Source organism: Prunus mume, linkage group LG5, assembly GCF_029339155.1.
Source record: "Prunus mume cultivar Tortuosa linkage group LG5, ASM2933915v1, whole genome shotgun sequence".
Taxonomy (NCBI): Eukaryota; Viridiplantae; Streptophyta; class Magnoliopsida; order Rosales; family Rosaceae; genus Prunus; species Prunus mume.
In genome coordinates, this window is record NC_142702.1 from 28,143,593 (window position 1) to 28,162,845 (window position 19,253).

Here is a 19,253-nt window from a genome sequence, read left to right on the forward strand (position 1 = left end):
ACCAAGCCATGTGCAAAACCCACAACATTTTTCAATTATCAACTACAAAAAAGACTACTTGGATTAAGAAATGATCTGTATCTCTGCACAAATCGAAATTCAATGATCAGTATTATATTATGATGACCAAGTTTCTCACTTTCCTGTGTGAGCTTTCTCAATTATTGATGAACAACAACAAAATGTAACACAAACAAAGAAAGAAAACTCTTCTTGTTTCCTGATGAAAGTAAGGTACCAAAAATACAATAAATACAAGGCAAAGAAGGGCCACAATCAATAAATACCTACCAAAATTCATATCAACTCACCTCACGTACACGGATTGGATCATATGGGGTTCAAAAATTCAAAAACAATCAAGAGCGGTATTAAGTGGAAAGATAAAAAGAGAGGGGAGATGAGATATAAAGAAAGCTAATTATGGAGGAGCATTGAAAGTGTGAAGATTCTTGTAGAAAAGAGTGTTGTCCTATACTAATCATTCTATCTACTTTACCTTTAACAAAAACATGAGTGGAGTGAACAATGAATCCCATACTATACAAGTGAAAAAAGTGCTTCCCTTTCCCTTCTAGTTGGTGAGCAGTCAGTATTGCCTGGCCTTGCCGACAGGATCCGCTAAATTGAGTAGCAAACCAAAATCAATGGTAAAATTAGCAGAAACTACTCCTCCACTAACTACACTCAACCATAAAGTGAAAACCCTGCTTCATTTACATACCAACTTGGTATTTTCCACATTTTTCTGCTCATTCAAACTACTTTTTGGAAAAAACTCAACTAAGTTTACAATTTGAAACTGCATCATCAAGTGTAATACTTCTCCAAAACTTGGAACACTTCTGTTTTTGTATATCTCCCATGTATCATTATTTCCTATAATTCACGAAAAGCATGAGTAATTAAATTTGAATGTATCACCTGCCAGAGCCAAGAACCAGGTTGCCTGTACCCACTTTGCAGAATTCTGCAAACAAATATATTAATGCGTATATGTATGTACATAGTGAATAGAATAGAATGTACATGTTCTCTCACTTTCAAGCTATTACGACAAGGCTAGGCTCTTTCTCACCAGTTCAACCACTAATAAAATACATGTGTATATACACACAGCTCATATCAGTTCCCTGCAGAAAGAAAGATCTTGTATTAGGTTAACAGCTAGAGTAAATCTTTCAGCAGAAACTCAAATATGATTTGTTTTTTAAAGTTGGCTGTTTTCATAAAATATGGGCCCTGGTGGAGCCATTGTTAAAAGGGGATGGGGATTAAGTGTACAAGTAACAAGTGAAATAATAATGTAAAATATAACATCACCACCAGTAGAACCACCAACCTATTTTTTGTAGTCAACATTACTAGCCGAGATTTACATGCAAATTCAGTTCAAGTTCGTTGCAATATCCCTTTCAGCCATCTTATGCACCTCCTCTTGGCGACAACCCTCCTTGCTTCCATTTTGCTCAAGACTTTTTAGCAATCATGGCAGGCCTAACTGATAACTGTGCAAAACTTAAATCTTCAACGTTGAGAAATGAAGTTTGTAAGGGCCCAGTTGGAGACTAAGAATTGGAATGTTTAAAAGTTTAAACTACAAGTTACCGAAGATGATGGGAAATAACTGAGTACAAAATTCAAAACATATCAATGAATGCACACAGAGAGAGAAAAACAAAGATAGAGACACACAGACATACAGCAAGAGAGAGAGAGAGAAATGATGGGAAATAAGGCCCCTTATACCTTACTTTTCGTTGACCATGACAACTAAAGCACTGAGATGGATTCCCACTTCTCATGGTGGGCTCTTCAATTTCAGAAACTGATATACCAGCAGATATGCCTAGTTTAATCCGTGAGAAGTGCGTCTTTGGCTACAAAGATTCGCTTTCATGTTCTTACAAGGTTGACCCATGTGATGACTCAAGCCTGGTTTGCCATCCACACAACCGGTTCAAGCAACCCCATTCTGCAGCAGAAAGGAAGTGTCAAAGATCTCAAACAAATGCCACTTTTGTGTCCTTTAGGAATATCTTTCTCAAGCAAACACAAGTTCTATACTAAACCAGGCATGTATGGTGGCACTCATCTCAAACATTAAGTTTTGCTACATAGTTCCACAGTTCTAGTATATAAGTATTATTCGGAAAACAACCTGAGTGCATACGATAGTTATACATTTCAGGGTTAAGGGAAAAACACAAACAGACTACCTTAAGCAGTTAAAAGATTGAAAACACTAGATTTGAGCTGAAGTCAGACTCTGAATATTTTTCTAAAAATGTTAGGATTGTCAAATCAAAACAACTAGAAGATGCACGTTGCCACTTTCTTAACAGTCACGCACAAGAGATTAAATCATGGCAAGACACTGAGGCCACAGCAGTGCTAATTTGGACAGGTTGTACAGCAACATACTTAATCTTGCTCATCAGAACCAATTCTATGTTATTAAGCACAGGCTTGCTATCTTATATGGGTGCTTGTCTATATGTGAAACTTATCTGATTCTGAGATCTTAGGACACCAGAAATGGAACTTCCTACGTATCAAATTGTCTTTATAATATAGTTTTCAGCATGGTACTTCACTTGTCTTCAAACGCATCTAGCATAGAAGCCAAAATTGGCATCTCTTTGTGAAAACTTAACTCTACCTCATCAGGAAGGCCAATTAAGTCAGAATTTGACTGCAAGTTCAGCACATACACAAGCCTTCCTTTTTCCTAAAAGCAGAGAAAACTAACAATTGTACATGAAAGTTTAATGATGGGCACTTCAACCAATGTTAGACTTTGGGTACTCATTGTTAAGTTGAACTTGTGTGACGAAAAATAACTAAAACAAACATTGAAAGTCGAAAAATTGAGGAACAGAAAGGGCTGGATGTAATGAGCCATCAAAAGGCCAAAAATTGGTTTGGCATTCATTTCTCACAGATTCATAACATTATTTATTATGGTAACTCTAATCCACATTATTACTGCAACATCTAGGCATCACTTCAACAATGGTGATCCCATCCCACGTCGATTTTCTACTATACTTTCATATACTTCTTTCATTTCCCCCATCTTCTGAGTCAGACAAACTAGCATGTATATATGTCCATTTCACTGTCAAATTTGTTTTGATGTAATTATGTTGGGCATCCTGCAACATTGTTTTAACACTAAAACCACTATAGACATCATTAATGCATAAACTGTCAAGAAGAGAAAAAGTAAATTTGCACCCTAGTCCATATACAGCCAAATATTTTTTTTCCGAAAACTCATCTAATTCTCTAAATATTAGATTAGGAGCTAAACTAGGAGCAATAAAATAGAAGGTGTTAAATAGGAGGACTAATTCAAATTTACAATCGAGCTTCTTACCAAAAGAAAATTACAATCAAGCCAACAAGGGAAACATCTCATACACAAGGAGGAGAACAACAACCAACAATTAATATTAACAATGGAAAAAGCTTTCCATTTTCTTTTTTTATGATTATAATGAAGAAAGTTTTGGATTTTGATGGACACCATATTAAACAAAGAGTGATATATATATATATATATCTCAAATCACTCTTAAAAGACGTTACAACATATATTCTTCAAAGATGTTACAACATATATTCAATCATTTTCCTGGACCACTTTTATGATTATAAAGATGAAAGGGCTTCTTCTTTACAAAGTACAAACCCAAGAAACCCACAATCATATTATGGCAAGAGATTGACTATTTCAGTAGAATCATGAAGATATGCCAGTTCCAGTAATACAATGTTCAAAATTCCTCCACATTATCCTTCCCACCCAGCAATATCGCTGAAATTTTTTTAACTAGACATGAAGTATAAAAAGACGAAAAAAGAAAGAGGAAAGAATTCAATAAATCCTACAATTACAGAATCCTAGAGGAGTCAAAAAGAAAAACATTACACTGTGGGTGCATCCGAAAAGACCTCAGTCAGCATGTCATCCTCAACGTCTGCAGTTGCAAACAGCTCTGCTTCTTTTTCTTCCTCATTAGAGAGATCCCTTGTTTCAAGTTTGGCATGAGCTGCAATGAATATCATCTTCTGTACCCTTTCCAGGCCTACCCTTGAGTGCCTATGTACACACATCCATTTCATGAAAGACCAATTGCACTTAAATCCACATGAGGTTGCATGGAGGAAGATAAGTCTCACTGCAACTCTCCCCAGTGTCTTTAACTCACTTAGACAAGTTTCCCACACAAGTCTACTGCTCTGCGGGTTTGCCATTTTCATCTTTCCAGTTACAGGATCTCGCTGTTTAACCTGAACAGCCTGAGCATAAAGCGGGTCCATTCCTTCTGTTCTCCATTTCATGAGCTCCATTAATGCAACATGAGCTTCTTCCCTGGAAACCAACCTGGTAATGAGCTTATCTACATCTTTCTCCTGCTCATGCGTCAAGAACTTGAATGGTGGAAGGTACTTTCCACTAGTGTCCCTCATCAAGTATTGTGGGTCAAGTATAAATGCAGCTGACCATGCTGGGTGGTAGTTCTTTCTGAATCGTTTTTCAACTACTTTCTCAATTGGTCCTTCAGCAATGCTGAACTTGGCACACCAATCCTTTACTTTTGTTCTCAACTCTTCCCAAAGGGGTAGGCATCGCCCAATTAATGGCCTCTCAGCCTCAATCTCCTGAGCCATCCCTCTGATTAGCTTAACTAGTGAATAAACTGCCTCTAATTCATTCCAAAATCCTTCACTTTGAATCATCCCTCCAACTTCCTTGGCAATTGGATCTTCCACACATATAACCTTATAGCAATCATCCAGGACGACCATTTGGAGTATGCGGGCACAGCTCAATATATCCTCCAGCATTGCATAAACAGGTGCAAAGTTCTTTGAAGTATCACATTTGGGTGAAGGAACTTGGAGCAACCCAGCATACTCAAGTTCCTGCATCTTGTACTTCTCAAAAGCATGCCTAACCTCAGAGGTGCTATTTACAAAATTCGCTACCTTTAAACAGTTTTCAGTGACAACCCTGAAGAGTGGAAGCTCTTTGTTAAAATCCTTAATCAAAGTAATGAACCCCTGAAGCTGACAGGATACGTTCACCATCCAATGATTCTGAATCTCCAAGTTCCTCAATGCCTTGGCCTTATACTTGTCTGCAACTATCCCTGCGCAACGCTGCACAGCATTCCCACACATACCAGTAACTGAGTCCCACAATACCTCCTCTGCATATTTTGACGAAACTGACCCACCAGTAAACACTGCCTTTTGGAAAACACTAATCCCATTGGGAAGATTAACCATGAACTTAACCATGTTTTCTTCCCCACAAGGATTCTTGCTTTTCCACCCATCAGAAGCAACTTGAAAAAACATTGCATCTCTGATCCTAGCTTCTGACTCAGCTTTGACCTCATCAAACTTTGCATCAAGCCTAGCACCCGAGAGCTCACGCTGTAACAGTGCAGGCAAGCCCACCTGGTTAAGGAAAGCCCTGAACTTGGGATGCTCGAGGCTCGAAAACGAAACCGACCCACATGACTCGTAGAACCACTCAGACAGTAATTCAAGTGCAGAATCAATCTGCTCCTTACTAAGCGTGGCACCAGGAGACGTTTTGGGGCTCTTAAGTTTCTTCACACTATTTTCTAGCATTGCCAAAGCACCCAAATCATGTTTCCCACCCGATAACCCCACATGCTGCTGATTTGGCCCCGTACTAGTAGCAATCCCAACTGGGTTTGGAGATTGTGAGTAATTATGTTCACCGCAATAGCGGGAAGACTCGATCATAGCTAAAGAATGAACCTGTATCGAAGTAGAACTGGTATGATGAGGAGCATGAGAAATAGGACAAGCAACAGTACCCATTTGAGAGCTTCGCTTTCTGTGATTGTGCGAAGACGGAGAAGGCAAGGAAGATATCGGAACCGGTGAAACCGATGAATTGGGTCTCAAAACAGAGGCGAAATTCGGACAAGTACCCCGTTTGAGATGCTCAGAGGCGGTTCTGGACGGGTTTGAAGCGGAGAAAACGGCGTCGCAGAGCGAGCACTTTAGCTTGACAGCCTTGGGGAGGTTGGTGTTGGGGTTGCGAATGAGAATGGGTTCCAAATGAGCCCAGTACCAAGCTCCTTTGCCCTTTATGGCCTTTGTTCGAACAGTGACCAGACTGTCGTAGCGCTTGTTGAGGGCCCTGGCGGCTATGTCGTCTTGGGAGAGAGATGGGTCTGTTGGGGTTGAGTTTGTGGAGGCCATTGACTCAAAAGAGTGGAAATTGGAGAGTGAGAGTGAGTGAGTGAGAGAGAGTGAAATGATGGGTTTTCAGTGAAAGAAGCAAGAGGGTGAAACTGAAGCAGTGTGGGGTTGGTGAGGTTGGCCTATCATGGTGGTGGGTTTGGGGCATTTAGCGGGAAAGTGAGGGCGAAGGTGAAATGGGTTTTGGGTTTGGATTGAAACAGAGTTCCATGGCGATCTTGGTGAGTGAAAAAATATGAGAGCTTGAAGTTTGAAATGGGTTCTGAAGGGTGTGATGTGAGGTTTGTGAAATTCTCTGCAACTCACCTGCACAACTGCTCAACTGCACGTTCAACACAGAACACACACAACAGAAATGAGGGAGTAACGGAGACATACATATAGTGCAGACTCTGCATACTCCACACAGAGAGAGAGAGAGAGAGAGAGAGGAATTTTATTCGACATAATCAAAATATGAGTTTTTTCCTATTTTATTCTTCTGACCAACAATTTTTCCTTTTTTGTTTTTTTTTTTTCCAATCCCTCCTCTCTATGATCATTTTTGTTCAAGTCTGTCAAATGTCAACAGTGTTCAGTATTTTCACCTCCAACTTTTTGTTGCCTAATTTTTCACCTTCTGTTCAACTTTCTCACATCTGTTAATCGGAGTGGTCTATTTTTTGGTCATCGTTTAAAGATTATCTCTATAAAAAATAAATCAAATTAAAAGTCGTTTAGTTATTTAAATGTTAATTACCACGTTATTAATCAAATGATTATGCAATTTGTAATTTGAATTTTTTTTTTGCATAAATAATCCTTGAACGATCTCGAAACTAAAATGTTCTAATCATCGTACCTTCTATAATGGAGAGAAGAAAGTATAATGCTTAAGAGGAATGTAGTTATAGCATTCATCTTCTTGGTGTTTGACAAAAATGGAACAAAACGTTTTTGCGGAATTACAAAAATTTGTATGACTGCAAATCTTTATCACATACATTTAATGCGTTTTGATTTGTGTTTTTTTAAAGTGAAATGGAGAATCTCTTGACTTTTTAATGTGATTCTTTTTTTAACTTCTAAAATATCGTTGTTAATTGAAACTTACAAGTTTAGTGGCACAACACTTATCTTCACATTTCTAATTCAACAATCTATCCTTTTCGACGACAAATATTATACAATAAATATGAGATTGAAATGGTTCAAATAAAGTATTTATCCTTGGTGTTGAATCGTATTTCTCTTATATTCATCAGCATAAAACAAAATAATCAAACGCAAGTCCTACATAATTAGGATGTTGTTTGCCTAATTGTGTCACAAATACAAAGTAGTGTTTGTATTTTTTGTTTTACATGTCAGATTGTAGATAAGTTTAAATTTCCCTCTCTTTTTTTTTTCTACCTTCAAATAATAAATTTGTTGCTCTAAAAAGCACGATTTTTTTAAGTATAATCAAACTAGGTAGTTTATGATTGCTCCAGTTCATTTTGAAGTATGAGCTCATTTCCATTTGTACGAAGATTCATGTACTAAATAGTATATATAGTATCTTTATAGACCAGATGCATAATATATATCTTGTATACAAATCGATAGGTGCAAATGTAGATTAGGTTAATTGACCAAGACAGTTTGCTCGTCTCCTTGCACCGAGTTTGAATCTCCTTCATGCAGTTTATAATAGTTTTGAATTTTTGTCAAATAGTACATAAATAAATATGTTGTTTAATGTGTCTTTTTTCTTCATTTTGTCATATTTTTTGTCTTCTACCTTTCATCAAATGTCATACTATAATTTTGTTTATACAGTGGACTACACGTCGTACATGATTTCAATAAGCTCTTGTCTTTAAGGTAGTTGAAAATCAAATCGTATCAATAATAAACATAATCTCACAGTATTCTGTATGTTTATTTTTATATATCCACATTAACCATTTAAATAATGCGATTGAAATTTACCGCTCGATTAGCTAAAAGAATCATCAGCTTTTTTTTTGTTTTAAACTCAAATACATTAAAAGTTAGATCTCCTATGAATCTTAAGACCATACAAATTAAAATAAACTCTATCGAGGGAAATGATTAAACCAAACACATGAGTTGTTATAACTGTGTCTTTTATTTTTCCTTTTCTTTTTTTATATGCCAACTAGTCCGCAACCATATTAGCCTCTCTGTAGATATGAGTAATAGTGATTTGGTTAAATTTCCCATGAAGCTGCCAAATATCTTTTGCAATTGGTCTTAACCCCCACTGTGAATTTGCTCGTTTCGTAATAATTTGTATAAATATTTTAAAATCGTCCTCAATTTTCATCTTCAACATCTTCAAACGATTGACCCATATAGAAATTTGTTTGATCATCATCTTTTGTTATGGTAATATGTAACAAAATTATTAGTTATCCGAACTTATGAAATTTGTAAAACTAATATATAAGGATCGATGCCGGAACCAAAATCCTTGTGTTTTTTATTTTTATTTTGTAATTAAGCTAGTTTTAACTGCATCAAAATCATACTCCAACCAAGTTAACTATTCGATGATCATGCTTAGGAGTTGGGTGGAGTGGTTACAAGTGTGACCCATAAGGTTTCGTTATTTTAGGTTTAATTTACATTTGATGTTTTCCAACAAAAGGAGAATGAATTGCAGAACAAGTAATTTATGTCCCAAAGATATTTAAAAAAAAAGAAGAGAAGTTGATGAAGAAAAAAAAGAGAGAGAAAAGATACAAGTATGACTGCAGATAGCAGGTATGTGGTGGATGTGTGGAAAAGTCAACAAAGTAGCCCTAATAGCATTTTCACCTAAAGCATATGGTGCTGTCCAACCTAAAGCTTTACACAATTTTAAGATCTAGGGTCTATTTCAAATTTCCAAAATAGAAAGGTTTTGGAAAATATAGAATTTGAAGCTTGGATTGGATCCATCATCCACCCATAGACCATTAAATCATTAAAAATATGAAATTTCCATTTTCAGCCACAGAATCTGAACCATTGAACCAAACCATATAAAAACCAAACAATCATCTCAATCCTGGTCTGGCTTGGCTTGGGCTAGCAGGCTGCTTTTCTTTTCAAGTGTTGCATTGCATTGCATGAATATTTTGGGCCAAAAAATAAATTGAAAAGATGCATATTATTATTATATCTATTGAGACGTATCATCCGCATAATAATTTTCCCACTGGCATTATTTTTGACTCATTATTTTGCACACGTGTTTCATATGTCATTAGTGGAACCCAACCGTATGGAATAATAATAAACTTTTAATAAGTGGAATACCTTTTACTCTACGTTATCGGCCTCGTTTATTTTCATTTTAACACAAAAAAATAAAGTGGATTATTATGTCTTCAAAATTCTGTTGGATCATTTGATAAACAATTGTTTTATTTATGGGCCACTTACAATAAAGTCCATGAATGGCTCAGAGGGAGCCCACTCAGAAAGCCTTTGGACCAACTGGCCCATTTTTCAACTCATTACACTGCTTCCTTTCATGGTCCACTTGCAAAATTTTACACCTCACGATTTTTATTTTATTTTTTGGTGTGTAAAAATCTCCCTAAAAATTAACAAGTCTAAATAACTTCTCCAATCTATCTAATATTGATTTAGAAATCAGATTGGTTTTCAATGTTTGCAAAAATAATAATAATTCCCTTGCAACCGGGCTTTTAGTTTCGATTCTCTCATCTTTCAATATCGCTTGACTTATCTAACCTGATCGGCGTCAGCGTTCAAATAAACATTTCGCGCGTCTAGTCTCCTTATGACACGTGTCTGAGCCAAAGGGGCATCAAACGGCCCGGGAAACATTAATAACGAGGCGCTACGTGCGCTTACATAACACGGTTGCATATAATGGCCGTGTTTCCGTGAGTGACCTAAACTCGAGGGGAGGATTAGGGTTTTAAGAGCCGAAGCGAGAACCCTTGTCCAGGGTTTTACACAAAGTTCCGAACATCGCTGTGCTGTGTGAGCCAACCATACAGTAGCAATGGGATTTTGGGGTCAGTCTTCTTTAATTTTGTTTCATTATTGAATTCTCATCATGTTTTTAATGTTAGCATGTTAATGTTCTATGAGTTTCTTAATATTTCTTGAAATCGTAAGAAAATAAAATGGAAATTCTTCGATTTCTCAGAAACTGAAAATTTTGATAATATGGGTAACTCTAGTCCCTGTTTGGCTTGTGAGAAATCGTAGGCAAAAAATTGAAAGGTAGAATCTGGGGTTCGGATAGAATGGGGGATGCGTGATACTAAGTTCTACTTGCATAAACTCTGTTCCTTTAGCTATCGAATGCAGCATCACATATGTATAATTTTTGGGTTGAATTTGAACTATAGGAATTGAAGTAAAACCGGGCGAACCATATGGTTATCAATCCGATGAATTTAAAGGAAGGCTTCACATTACTCAGGTACTTTGATTTTTTATTTATTTTTAAATTGCGAATTTTCAAACTTTTGGTTGTTGCGAGCACTCTAATAATTTTTGGAAATCATCGTGAATTGGGTGTGGTATAATGGTCAATTTGCTTGTTAACTCTGTGTTGATATATCAGGCGACTTTAGGCCTTGGTGAATCAAAGGAGAGGAGCATAGTTCAGTGCTCCATGGGATATAAGAGTCCAATCTTTTTGTGTTCCTTGTTACCAAATAAGAACGAATCATGTCCGTTGGATCTTGAATTTGAGGGTGTTGATGGTTTGATAGACTTCTCGGTGATTGGCAAGCGGAGTGTCCATCTCTCTGGTTACTTTGTGGATGATGACAGAGATGCCAGAGATGACTATGAATCGTATGTACTTACTTTTCTACCGATAAATTTTTCTATGTAGGGTTTTCCTCATTTTTAACGGTTATTTTTATCTCTCTTACAACATTTTCAGGGATTCTTTTGGGGAGGATATTGCTGAAACTGAGTCGGAGTCATCAGAATATGACAGTGACGATGCTTATGATGATGGATTTATTGACGATGAAGATCTGGACATTTACCCGCCTTCACCTGTTCCCAATAGCGGAGGTACATTGGCCTATTGGATTCCATTTTCTATTTCACTAGCATAGGATTCTAAGGTTCATTTTCTCCTTTTGTTTTCGTCACAGCTACGTCTGTCAGTTGGAAGTGCAGGCTCTTTTAAATATGTTTTGAATGACTTGGCATAGCTTTTTTTTATGACTTTCACCACTGGTTTGCATATTGGATCTGATATGAGAAATCATAAATAATAAAAAATTATTTGTCAAAAGTTTGATTATTCTCAATATGTTAAACTTAAGCTAGATCTTTCACTAGCATTTTTGTGTTTGATATTATTACCACACTATGTTATCCTTCAAAATCTGGTCTTTTTGTTTAAAAAGTAGTATTGCGCTGCTGGTATAGTGTGTATCTGTGCTTTATTCATGGTTGTCACTTATTCAGTGCACCAGACTGTTGGATCTGATGTCAGGTCAGTATGATGATGTAAGATAATGCTTGACTCGGGTTTTATTTTGCTTAAATTTTAGTTGTAATTGAGGAGATAGAGGATGATGAGAAACCTACGAATGGAAACAGCCAGTCCAAACGACTACTAAAAAAGAATAAATCAAGTTGCTTGGAGGACAAAAACTCTCAACATCAAATTGTTTCCAAGAGAAATGCTGGCGTCCCTGTTCTGGAGAGTGAAGATGAAGATGGCTTTCCAATATCCACCAAGCAGAAAAGCAACTTCCATATTGAGAAGCCTGAAGCAGCAACAGAACAGGAAGAAAACAAAATATCTGAGAAAAGGAAGAAAAAGAAAGTGAAAGATGGTGATGATACTGCTGGGTTAAAAAGGAAAGTTGAAGATGTTGACCAAGATGGTCAGCCAGAAAGGTGGGTAATTCAATTTATCCATTTCACGTGCTAGATGTTTGTTGGGGGTAAGCATGGAAGTCGACAATTAACAATGATTCAAGAACTTTGTTTTTGTTTTATTTTTCCTGAGGAGCTCACCAAATTCTCAGTTTTTTTAAAGTATTTCCTTAAATGATGTCAGGCGAACGAAAAATAAGAAGAAGAAGAAGCTGAGAGAGCAAGCTAAAGAGGGAAATGCAGATGAAGTCAATGCTTGCACTGACAATGAAAAGCAACCTGAGATCTACAAGAGCCAAGACATTAACCAGGCTTTGCCAGTTAAGAAGTGAGTTTTGCTACATCATCTTTTTTGGTTTCAAAGTTGCATTTATATTTTAATTTCATTGAGCCAGGAATTGAAATTACCCATCCCCTCTAATATATTGATTCTTTAGATTTGAATGTCAACTTGTTTAAGGAATGAGGCTTAGAACAATCAGACATTGGCTTTATGCTTCTTTTTCTATCCATAACTTGGGCTTTTATTAATTTTTATTTTTTCTTCTTTTTAATAATATCTTGAATGTCCAACTCACTATATCCTTTACTAAGAAGTCCAGTCAATTTCTACCAGAGAGATTGAATGCTTGGATAATACCCTTACTAATGGCTTAGAGTTGCTATCCACTATTATTTCTCTTGTGCATGCGCACATTTGCTTTCTTGTTCCTACATTGAACAATAAGTATATTGTCTGTTTGCATGGACAGGAGCTCTGACATCAACATGGATTCTTTTCCCAGTGAAAATCACACAGAGGAGAAAAAGAAGAAGAAAAAGAAGAAGAAAGCCCAGGAGAGTGGAACAAAAGTGGATCAAACTGTTGCTAACACAGAAGATCCAAATGAACCTACTTGGGAGAAAACCAATGGCAAGCCATCTAAAGTGAGAACCTTTGGAAATGGATTTGTTATCGAGGACCTATCTATGGGCCAACCAGATGGCAAAAGAGCTTCTCCAGGACAAAAGGTAAGTTTTAGCCCTTAGGCATGTTTACATGTACCTTTTAATGGATTTATGACACAAATATTTATTGGTTTACAGGTCAGTGTTCACTACATCGGCAAGCTAAAGAATGGAAAAATATTTGAGTCACGGGTGGGACGATCACCCGTCAAATTCCGTTTAGGTACCCTTAATTCCATTTGATAGATATCAAGAAAGAACTCGACTTCAGTATGTGTGTTACCTTATTGTTTTTTGGTTGTGCAGGTATAGGTCAAGTTATATCGGGCTGGGATGTTGGGGTTAATGGTAATTCTCTAAGATGTCAAAATCTTTACTTAAATCTGATTTTTGGTTTTAACTAAGCAGTTAATTGTTGCATCTTTTAATGCATATCTACCGCCCTCCAGGTATGCGTGTTGGGGACAAAAGAAGACTCACTATTCCACCAGAAATGGGGTATGTCATGATCATAATTTTGTCTGTTGAGCTTGTTGTCCACTTTTCCATTTCTGCCAAACTTATTTACATGTTTCTTTTTTATGCAGTTATGGACATAAACGTAATGGAAAAATACCACCAAACTCATGGCTTGTGTTTGATGTTGAGTTGGTTGCTGTTAATTGATTCAGCTGTGGAGATGTTCGTTCCCCATCCAATTTTGAATATCTTGTTGTCCTGCTGGGAAAACCGGTCTTGAAAACTACAATATACTCTGTTTCTTCCGTCTTAGAGAGTTGCATCTCTCTAGGCCTCGGTTTCCAACTTAGCCGTAGCATATTTAAGTATTTGTCGATTTTGGAATTGTTTATAAGAGCAGTTGATGCGGCTAAGAACATTTCATGATTTCCATGTTTATACTTTGCCCTTCTAGTTTTCCTCCATGGTTTTAATCATAAATTATTATTATTGGAAATGCTTTTAAAATATTTCGAAGGATGCCCAATTCAGCATTTTGACTTTAGCGGGCAAGGAAAGCTTTCCAAATCAGAAGTATTTGCTGGCAAGTTTTTATTTTATTTTTTCTCCCTTCATATTTTGACAAGAATAAAATTAATACGTCTTTGGTGACTATTCCTATTTTTATTTAAACGAAGGGGAGTCAATTCAATTGATACTGGCAAACTTCACTAGAATATGTTAGAAATATTTACATTTTTTTTTTGGTCAATAGAAATATTTACAGTTGGACTTACAAAAATATTTATGGTAACAAAATTCCCTCTTTAACTTAAAACGAAAATAAAAAAGAAACTATAAGAAGGAATCAGAAGAAATAAATTATCAAATTATCTTTTTGCTGGCCCAATAAGAGCATCTCCAACCGACATGTTAAACGTGCTATATAGACATTTAACATAAAAATGACATCTTACATCACTTCAACTGATATGTTAAAGCTGATGTGGAATGAAGGCTGGAGGTTGAGATGTTGTTTTTGACATCCCAAAAGCAATATGTCAAATGAATATTTTATTATTTTTTATATTATTTTTTTTAAATTAAAAATGAATCAACACTAAAATGTAATAAAATAATAATTTAATTTGACATATCGGGTGAAGTGTAAAACTGTGTAAGATGTCAAATCACTTCAGCCATCAAATTTAAATTTGATATTTGATATTTGACATCTCCCTTGGAGATGCTCGAAAATGACTTTTGTATGGTCTTTTGGGATGAACGCGAGAGAGAGAGAGTTGAGAAAGAGGATTGGATTGGATTGGATTCGACTGGACTGATGCTTCGGAAGAAAATAATCAAAGTGTATTCTTTAACAACATTTCAAGATTTTGTCTTAACCCATAAAGACTCGAGCAATATGGAGAAGACTCAACATTGCATCGCATCACCAAGAAAGCTGAAATAGAAACAAACCTAGATAACACATTCATTAATAGTTGCTGATTTCCTCACCAAGATCCTATAGTAACTAGCAGTAAGGACAACGGCTATTTAAAATTACATGCTTGGTTGGTAATACCAAAAACCAGAAAGGCTTATTTAACAAGTAGGGTTTTAAGATTCCAGCACTCCTATCAGTATGGTTCCACTGGTACTCTGAATTTCGATCCGGCATAGACTGCTGCAGATCCAAGCTCCTCTTCTATCCTAAGAAGCTGCAAAACACCCAACAAGAAAAGCAGAAAATAGTTAGAGAGAACTTAGAAGCAAGTTAACAAGAAGATGGGCGCACAAAGTTTTACCTGGTTGTATTTAGCAAGCCGCTCTGATCTGCAAGGAGCTCCAGTCTTAATTTGGCCCTGTTTGATCAAACAAGGATGCATAGGCCAAATCAGTTTAAGTAACAGCCTAGTCCAAAGCTTGGACGACAATATCCCAATACAATTCTAACACTAAATTATAAAGTACAAGGTCAGACTTATATAGCATCCAGGTAAGACCCTAGCACTTACCGTCGACAGCCCAACAGAAAGGTCAGCAATGAAAGTATCCTCAGTTTCACCACTGTAAAAGTAAACAGATAAACCAAATTAGCAGAAGATTATGTGTACCAAGAGATAAATGAAAATAACGAAAAATGGGATACCTTCGGTGACTTGCCATGACACCCCAGCCAGCACGTTTTGACATCTTCACGGCTTCAATACTTTCAGTTACTGAACCAATTTGATTCACCTACACAAACAAAAAATAAAGAGATGAGTGTCATCACTGGTCAATAGTCATCCACAGAAATCCATAAACTATTAATAACCTGGACAAAAGACGAAAGTACCAGCATTAGCCACCTATAAATCATGAAATATTGGATCCAAAATCAAGGAAAGAAAGGGGCCGAAATTACTACCTTCAAAAGAAGAGCATTGCAGGTCTTCTCCTTGATTGCTTTCTCCACTCGCTGCAGCAAGCACAATGAACAAAGAAATGTCAAGACCACCTTTTCTATGATTCATCACACATAATGTGATACATGTAGCGGTATAATAATAAAATCTACTTGCCTTTGGATTTGTGACAAGGAGATCATCGCCAACAATTTGCACTTGCTCACCAATTTCAGCAGTCATCTTTGCATAGTGTTCCCAATCATCCTGATCAAAGGGATCTTCAATCGACACAATTGGATATTCAGTAACAAATGACTTGTAAACATTCTTCAGACTGTCTCCTGATATTTTTTGTGATCCATCATTTTTCTGCAGCATAAAACTAAGTAGTTCAGCCAGCTAACCCAACATAAGAGATAATAAATCCATATAATTAGTATATAGAAAAGATAATGATCCATGTGTAGCCAAATATGTTGTAATTTAGTTACCTCTTCCTTGAAATTCAAGTCATAAGTCTTATCCTTGTTATCATAGAATTCTGAAGCAGCAACATCCATTCCAATGACAACCTTTCCAGTATATCCAGCTTTAGCTATGGCTGTCTTCAGCAGCTCAAGACCCTCTTTGTTTTCCTGTAAAGGGAAACATCAAAAGAATGAATTATTCCACTGTCCAGCCAAAATTCAATAAGGAAAAAAACAATTGTCATTTTCTACATAAGCAGAAGTTAATCTGTTATACGAAGACATGTACTCTGGAAACTTAGTAAATTAAATTACCACCATTCAAATAATTAAGCCAGTAAAGAACACAAAAACAAAAAGCCACTCTAAGTTGTCTTGTTTTGTTAATATTTTTACATACCTGAATATTAGGTGCAAAGCCGCCTTCATCCCCAACATTTGTGGCATCTTGTCCATACTTCTTCTTAATTACAGCCTGGAAGAGAAACCAAGTGGAAACTTGATGAGGCCTGCAAAGGAGGTAATTCTATTATGCAAAAGCTGCAAAATAAAATAGTAATACCTTCAGGTGATGATATACTTCTACACCCATCTTCATGGCTTCCTTGAAAGAAGATGCTCCAACAGGGAGAATCATGAATTCCTGTCACAGAAGAAATAATAAGAATAAAAATTGCAAGGGGCACTAATTTCTCATAACATAAGAGAAAATACTAACAGATTATTCAAGAACTAAAAGAGAAACACGAAATCAACATTAACCTGCATTGCTAGTTTATTGCCTGCATGAGAACCTCCATTAATGACATTAAATGCAGGTACAGGTAGCACCAAGGTCTTGTTTCCAGCAAGATTGGCAATGTGCTGCAATGTAAAAAGAAAAAGCACTATTAAGAGTGAACCTGAGACATGCCTTTAACTAAATGAAATGGCAGGGTACTACTCTCCCTGGAAACAAACCTTGTAAAGAGGGATCTTGTTCACAATGGCACCCGCTTTGCAGACAGCAAGAGACACTGCCAGTATAGCATTTGCTCCAAGCTAAAATAATAGAAGTGAGAAGAAACCAGAATTAGCATGCAACAAATTGGACCGAAGTGCGGCAATAAGAGAGGAAGAAGAAGCAAGAAGAAAAAAACATTAATATACCTTCTGTTTGCACCAACCCCATTCGTTAACAGTTCCATCAAGCTGTTGTACCATATAATTGTCAATTTTGGTCTGCTCTGTTGGGTCCTGTGATGCACACAACAAGCAAGAAGAAAATTAATAACCAATTGCCTTTCATTGGAATAGGAATAGAATACAATCTAAAAATCTCTATGGTACCTTTCCAATCAAAGCAGGTCCAATGATCGAATTCACATTCTCCACAGCCTAAACACAAGATTAAATTGCAATGATCAACTTTGCTCCATTTAAACGAAAAACGAAATCAAAATGATATAGAGTAACATTATACAGACATCGCAGAGTCAAAATCTAATACTGAACAATAACCACATACTTTAAGGACACCTTTCCCAAGATAATCCGATCCACCATCTCTCAACTCCAGGGCTTCATAGATACCTTTTCAATCATATAATATAACAATAAAATATTAGCGAGAAAGAACTACAACTAGAACCATGATCATAGGCACTCAAATAAGTTCAAACTAAACCTACTTTACAGCATAAATAGAAAAATGTAAAGAAATGAAGTGCAAACACCTCACTAATGAAGTGCGAAAACACAGACATAAAGGAATATATAAAGATATATAGTTCCTAAAACCTAACTCTCCAACATAACCAGCAAACTCAGGAACAATCAGAACATAAGACTAAAACAAATGAAGAGGAAGGGGAACACTCTATGGTTTTCACCTGTGGAAGCTCCACTTGGAACGGCTGCTCTTGCGTAGGTTCCATCGAAGAGTGTAACATCAACCTTAAATATACACACATTCAGTCATCATCAGTCTTACATTTGAATCCAAGGGAAAAAAGAAAAAGAAAAAAACATGTTTGGTTGCTCAGAAATCCAGCCTCTTACTAAAATTTAATTTTGTTTTCTCACATTTTCTCATAGACCAAACAGACAGTGCTGACCAAAAAAAAAAAGAGACAGTGAAGAGGGAAAAAAAAGAAAAAAGAAAACAGATAACTTAAAATGAGATGGAAAATAAGCAAATCGGATGGCGGAGAATGAAAGAAACTCACTTCGACGGTGGGATTTCCACGGCTGTCAAAGATTTGCCGGGCTTTAACAAGCTTGATCGTCGTGGCCATTGTAACTTCAACTTCAACTGCAACTGCAACTCTCTGTCTTTTTCACTCTTCGTATTTATCGAAGGCTTTCTAAAGAAAGTGATGAGATGTGGTAAATATAGAGGTGGGATCACGTGGGCGTTAAGTGCGGTCAATGAAATCGCTGCCGTTGATCGTTCAAAAAGTGCAAGCGATGTGGACGGTAGGTGATTTCTTTCTTGCGAATCACGGACTGCCTACTTAGTCTCTGTGGCCCCGGAGTGGCATATGAAAAGGAATATGCGGTTGCCCACAGCCCCTTGCCCAAGGTTTGATAAAAAAGAAGGGTAAATTTGGAATTTGAGGGTGGCTTTTTGTCAAAAGGTTTGATTTGGGCGCACCCAGATTTCATAAACCGGGGCCAGTTAGATGGGTTTTCCAAAATTTGGTTCCTCAAAGTTCCACATTAATCATTCTTAAAAAAAACATAAATAAAATAATAATAATAAATCCACATTAACACATGAGTAACAGAGGTGACCGTAAATTGGACTGTTTGGAAGTGTAAAATCACCACATATATGGCTCTCATGCACCAATTTTTTGAGTTAGTGACGAAATAAAGTCATTATTCTTAAACTGCAATAATTATTAAACTC

The 19,253-nt window shown here is 36.6% G+C and overlaps 3 protein-coding genes across 7 annotated transcripts; 1 reads left to right on the forward strand and 2 right to left on the reverse strand.

Moving 5' to 3' along the window:
- Positions 1-95: 95 nt before the first annotated feature.
- Positions 96-6,715, reverse strand: LOC103333319 (uncharacterized). Of its 4 annotated transcripts, XM_089052557.1 has the most exons (6): positions 3,938-6,715; positions 1,750-1,975; positions 1,343-1,525; positions 1,079-1,133; positions 925-970; positions 96-621 (listed from the first exon to the last, which is right to left on the reverse strand). In XM_089052557.1, the coding sequence occupies exons 1-2, from the start codon at positions 6,253-6,255 to the stop codon at positions 1,930-1,932; spliced, it is 2,364 nt and encodes a 787-aa protein (XP_088908683.1). In that variant the 5' UTR covers positions 6,256-6,715; the 3' UTR covers positions 96-621; positions 925-970; positions 1,079-1,133; positions 1,343-1,525; positions 1,750-1,929. The 4 variants fall into 4 exon arrangements, with proteins under 4 accessions (XP_088908683.1, XP_088908682.1, XP_008234362.1 ...); XM_089052556.1 differs by having other exon boundaries at positions 96-970; XM_008236140.2 differs by lacking the exon at positions 96-621 and having other exon boundaries at positions 953-1,133; positions 1,343-1,508.
- Positions 6,716-10,115: 3,400 nt separating this feature from the next.
- Positions 10,116-14,017, forward strand: FKBP53 (FK506 BINDING PROTEIN 53). Of its 2 annotated transcripts, none has more exons than XM_008236136.2 (11): positions 10,116-10,274; positions 10,614-10,687; positions 10,832-11,067; positions 11,159-11,295; positions 11,784-12,135; positions 12,299-12,442; positions 12,867-13,125; positions 13,201-13,285; positions 13,369-13,410; positions 13,512-13,560; positions 13,650-14,017. In XM_008236136.2, exons 1-11 carry the CDS (start codon positions 10,262-10,264, stop codon positions 13,726-13,728), a joined length of 1,470 nt encoding a protein of 489 aa, XP_008234358.2. In that variant the 5' UTR covers positions 10,116-10,261; the 3' UTR covers positions 13,729-14,017. The 2 variants fall into 2 exon arrangements, with proteins under 2 accessions (XP_008234358.2, XP_008234359.2); XM_008236137.3 differs by having other exon boundaries at positions 12,900-13,125.
- Positions 14,018-14,846: 829 nt separating this feature from the next.
- LOC103333317 (enolase) lies at positions 14,847-18,898 on the reverse strand. Its single transcript, XM_008236135.2, has 16 exons — positions 18,568-18,898; positions 18,232-18,295; positions 17,868-17,932; positions 17,690-17,737; positions 17,510-17,596; positions 17,321-17,401; positions 17,123-17,224; positions 16,923-17,003; positions 16,761-16,835; positions 16,385-16,528; positions 16,068-16,262; positions 15,914-15,964; positions 15,653-15,741; positions 15,519-15,570; positions 15,309-15,365; positions 14,847-15,221 (listed from the first exon to the last, which is right to left on the reverse strand). Exons 1-16 carry the CDS (start codon positions 18,634-18,636, stop codon positions 15,141-15,143), a joined length of 1,341 nt encoding a protein of 446 aa, XP_008234357.1. The 5' UTR covers positions 18,637-18,898; the 3' UTR covers positions 14,847-15,140.
- Positions 18,899-19,253: the final 355 nt, after the last annotated feature.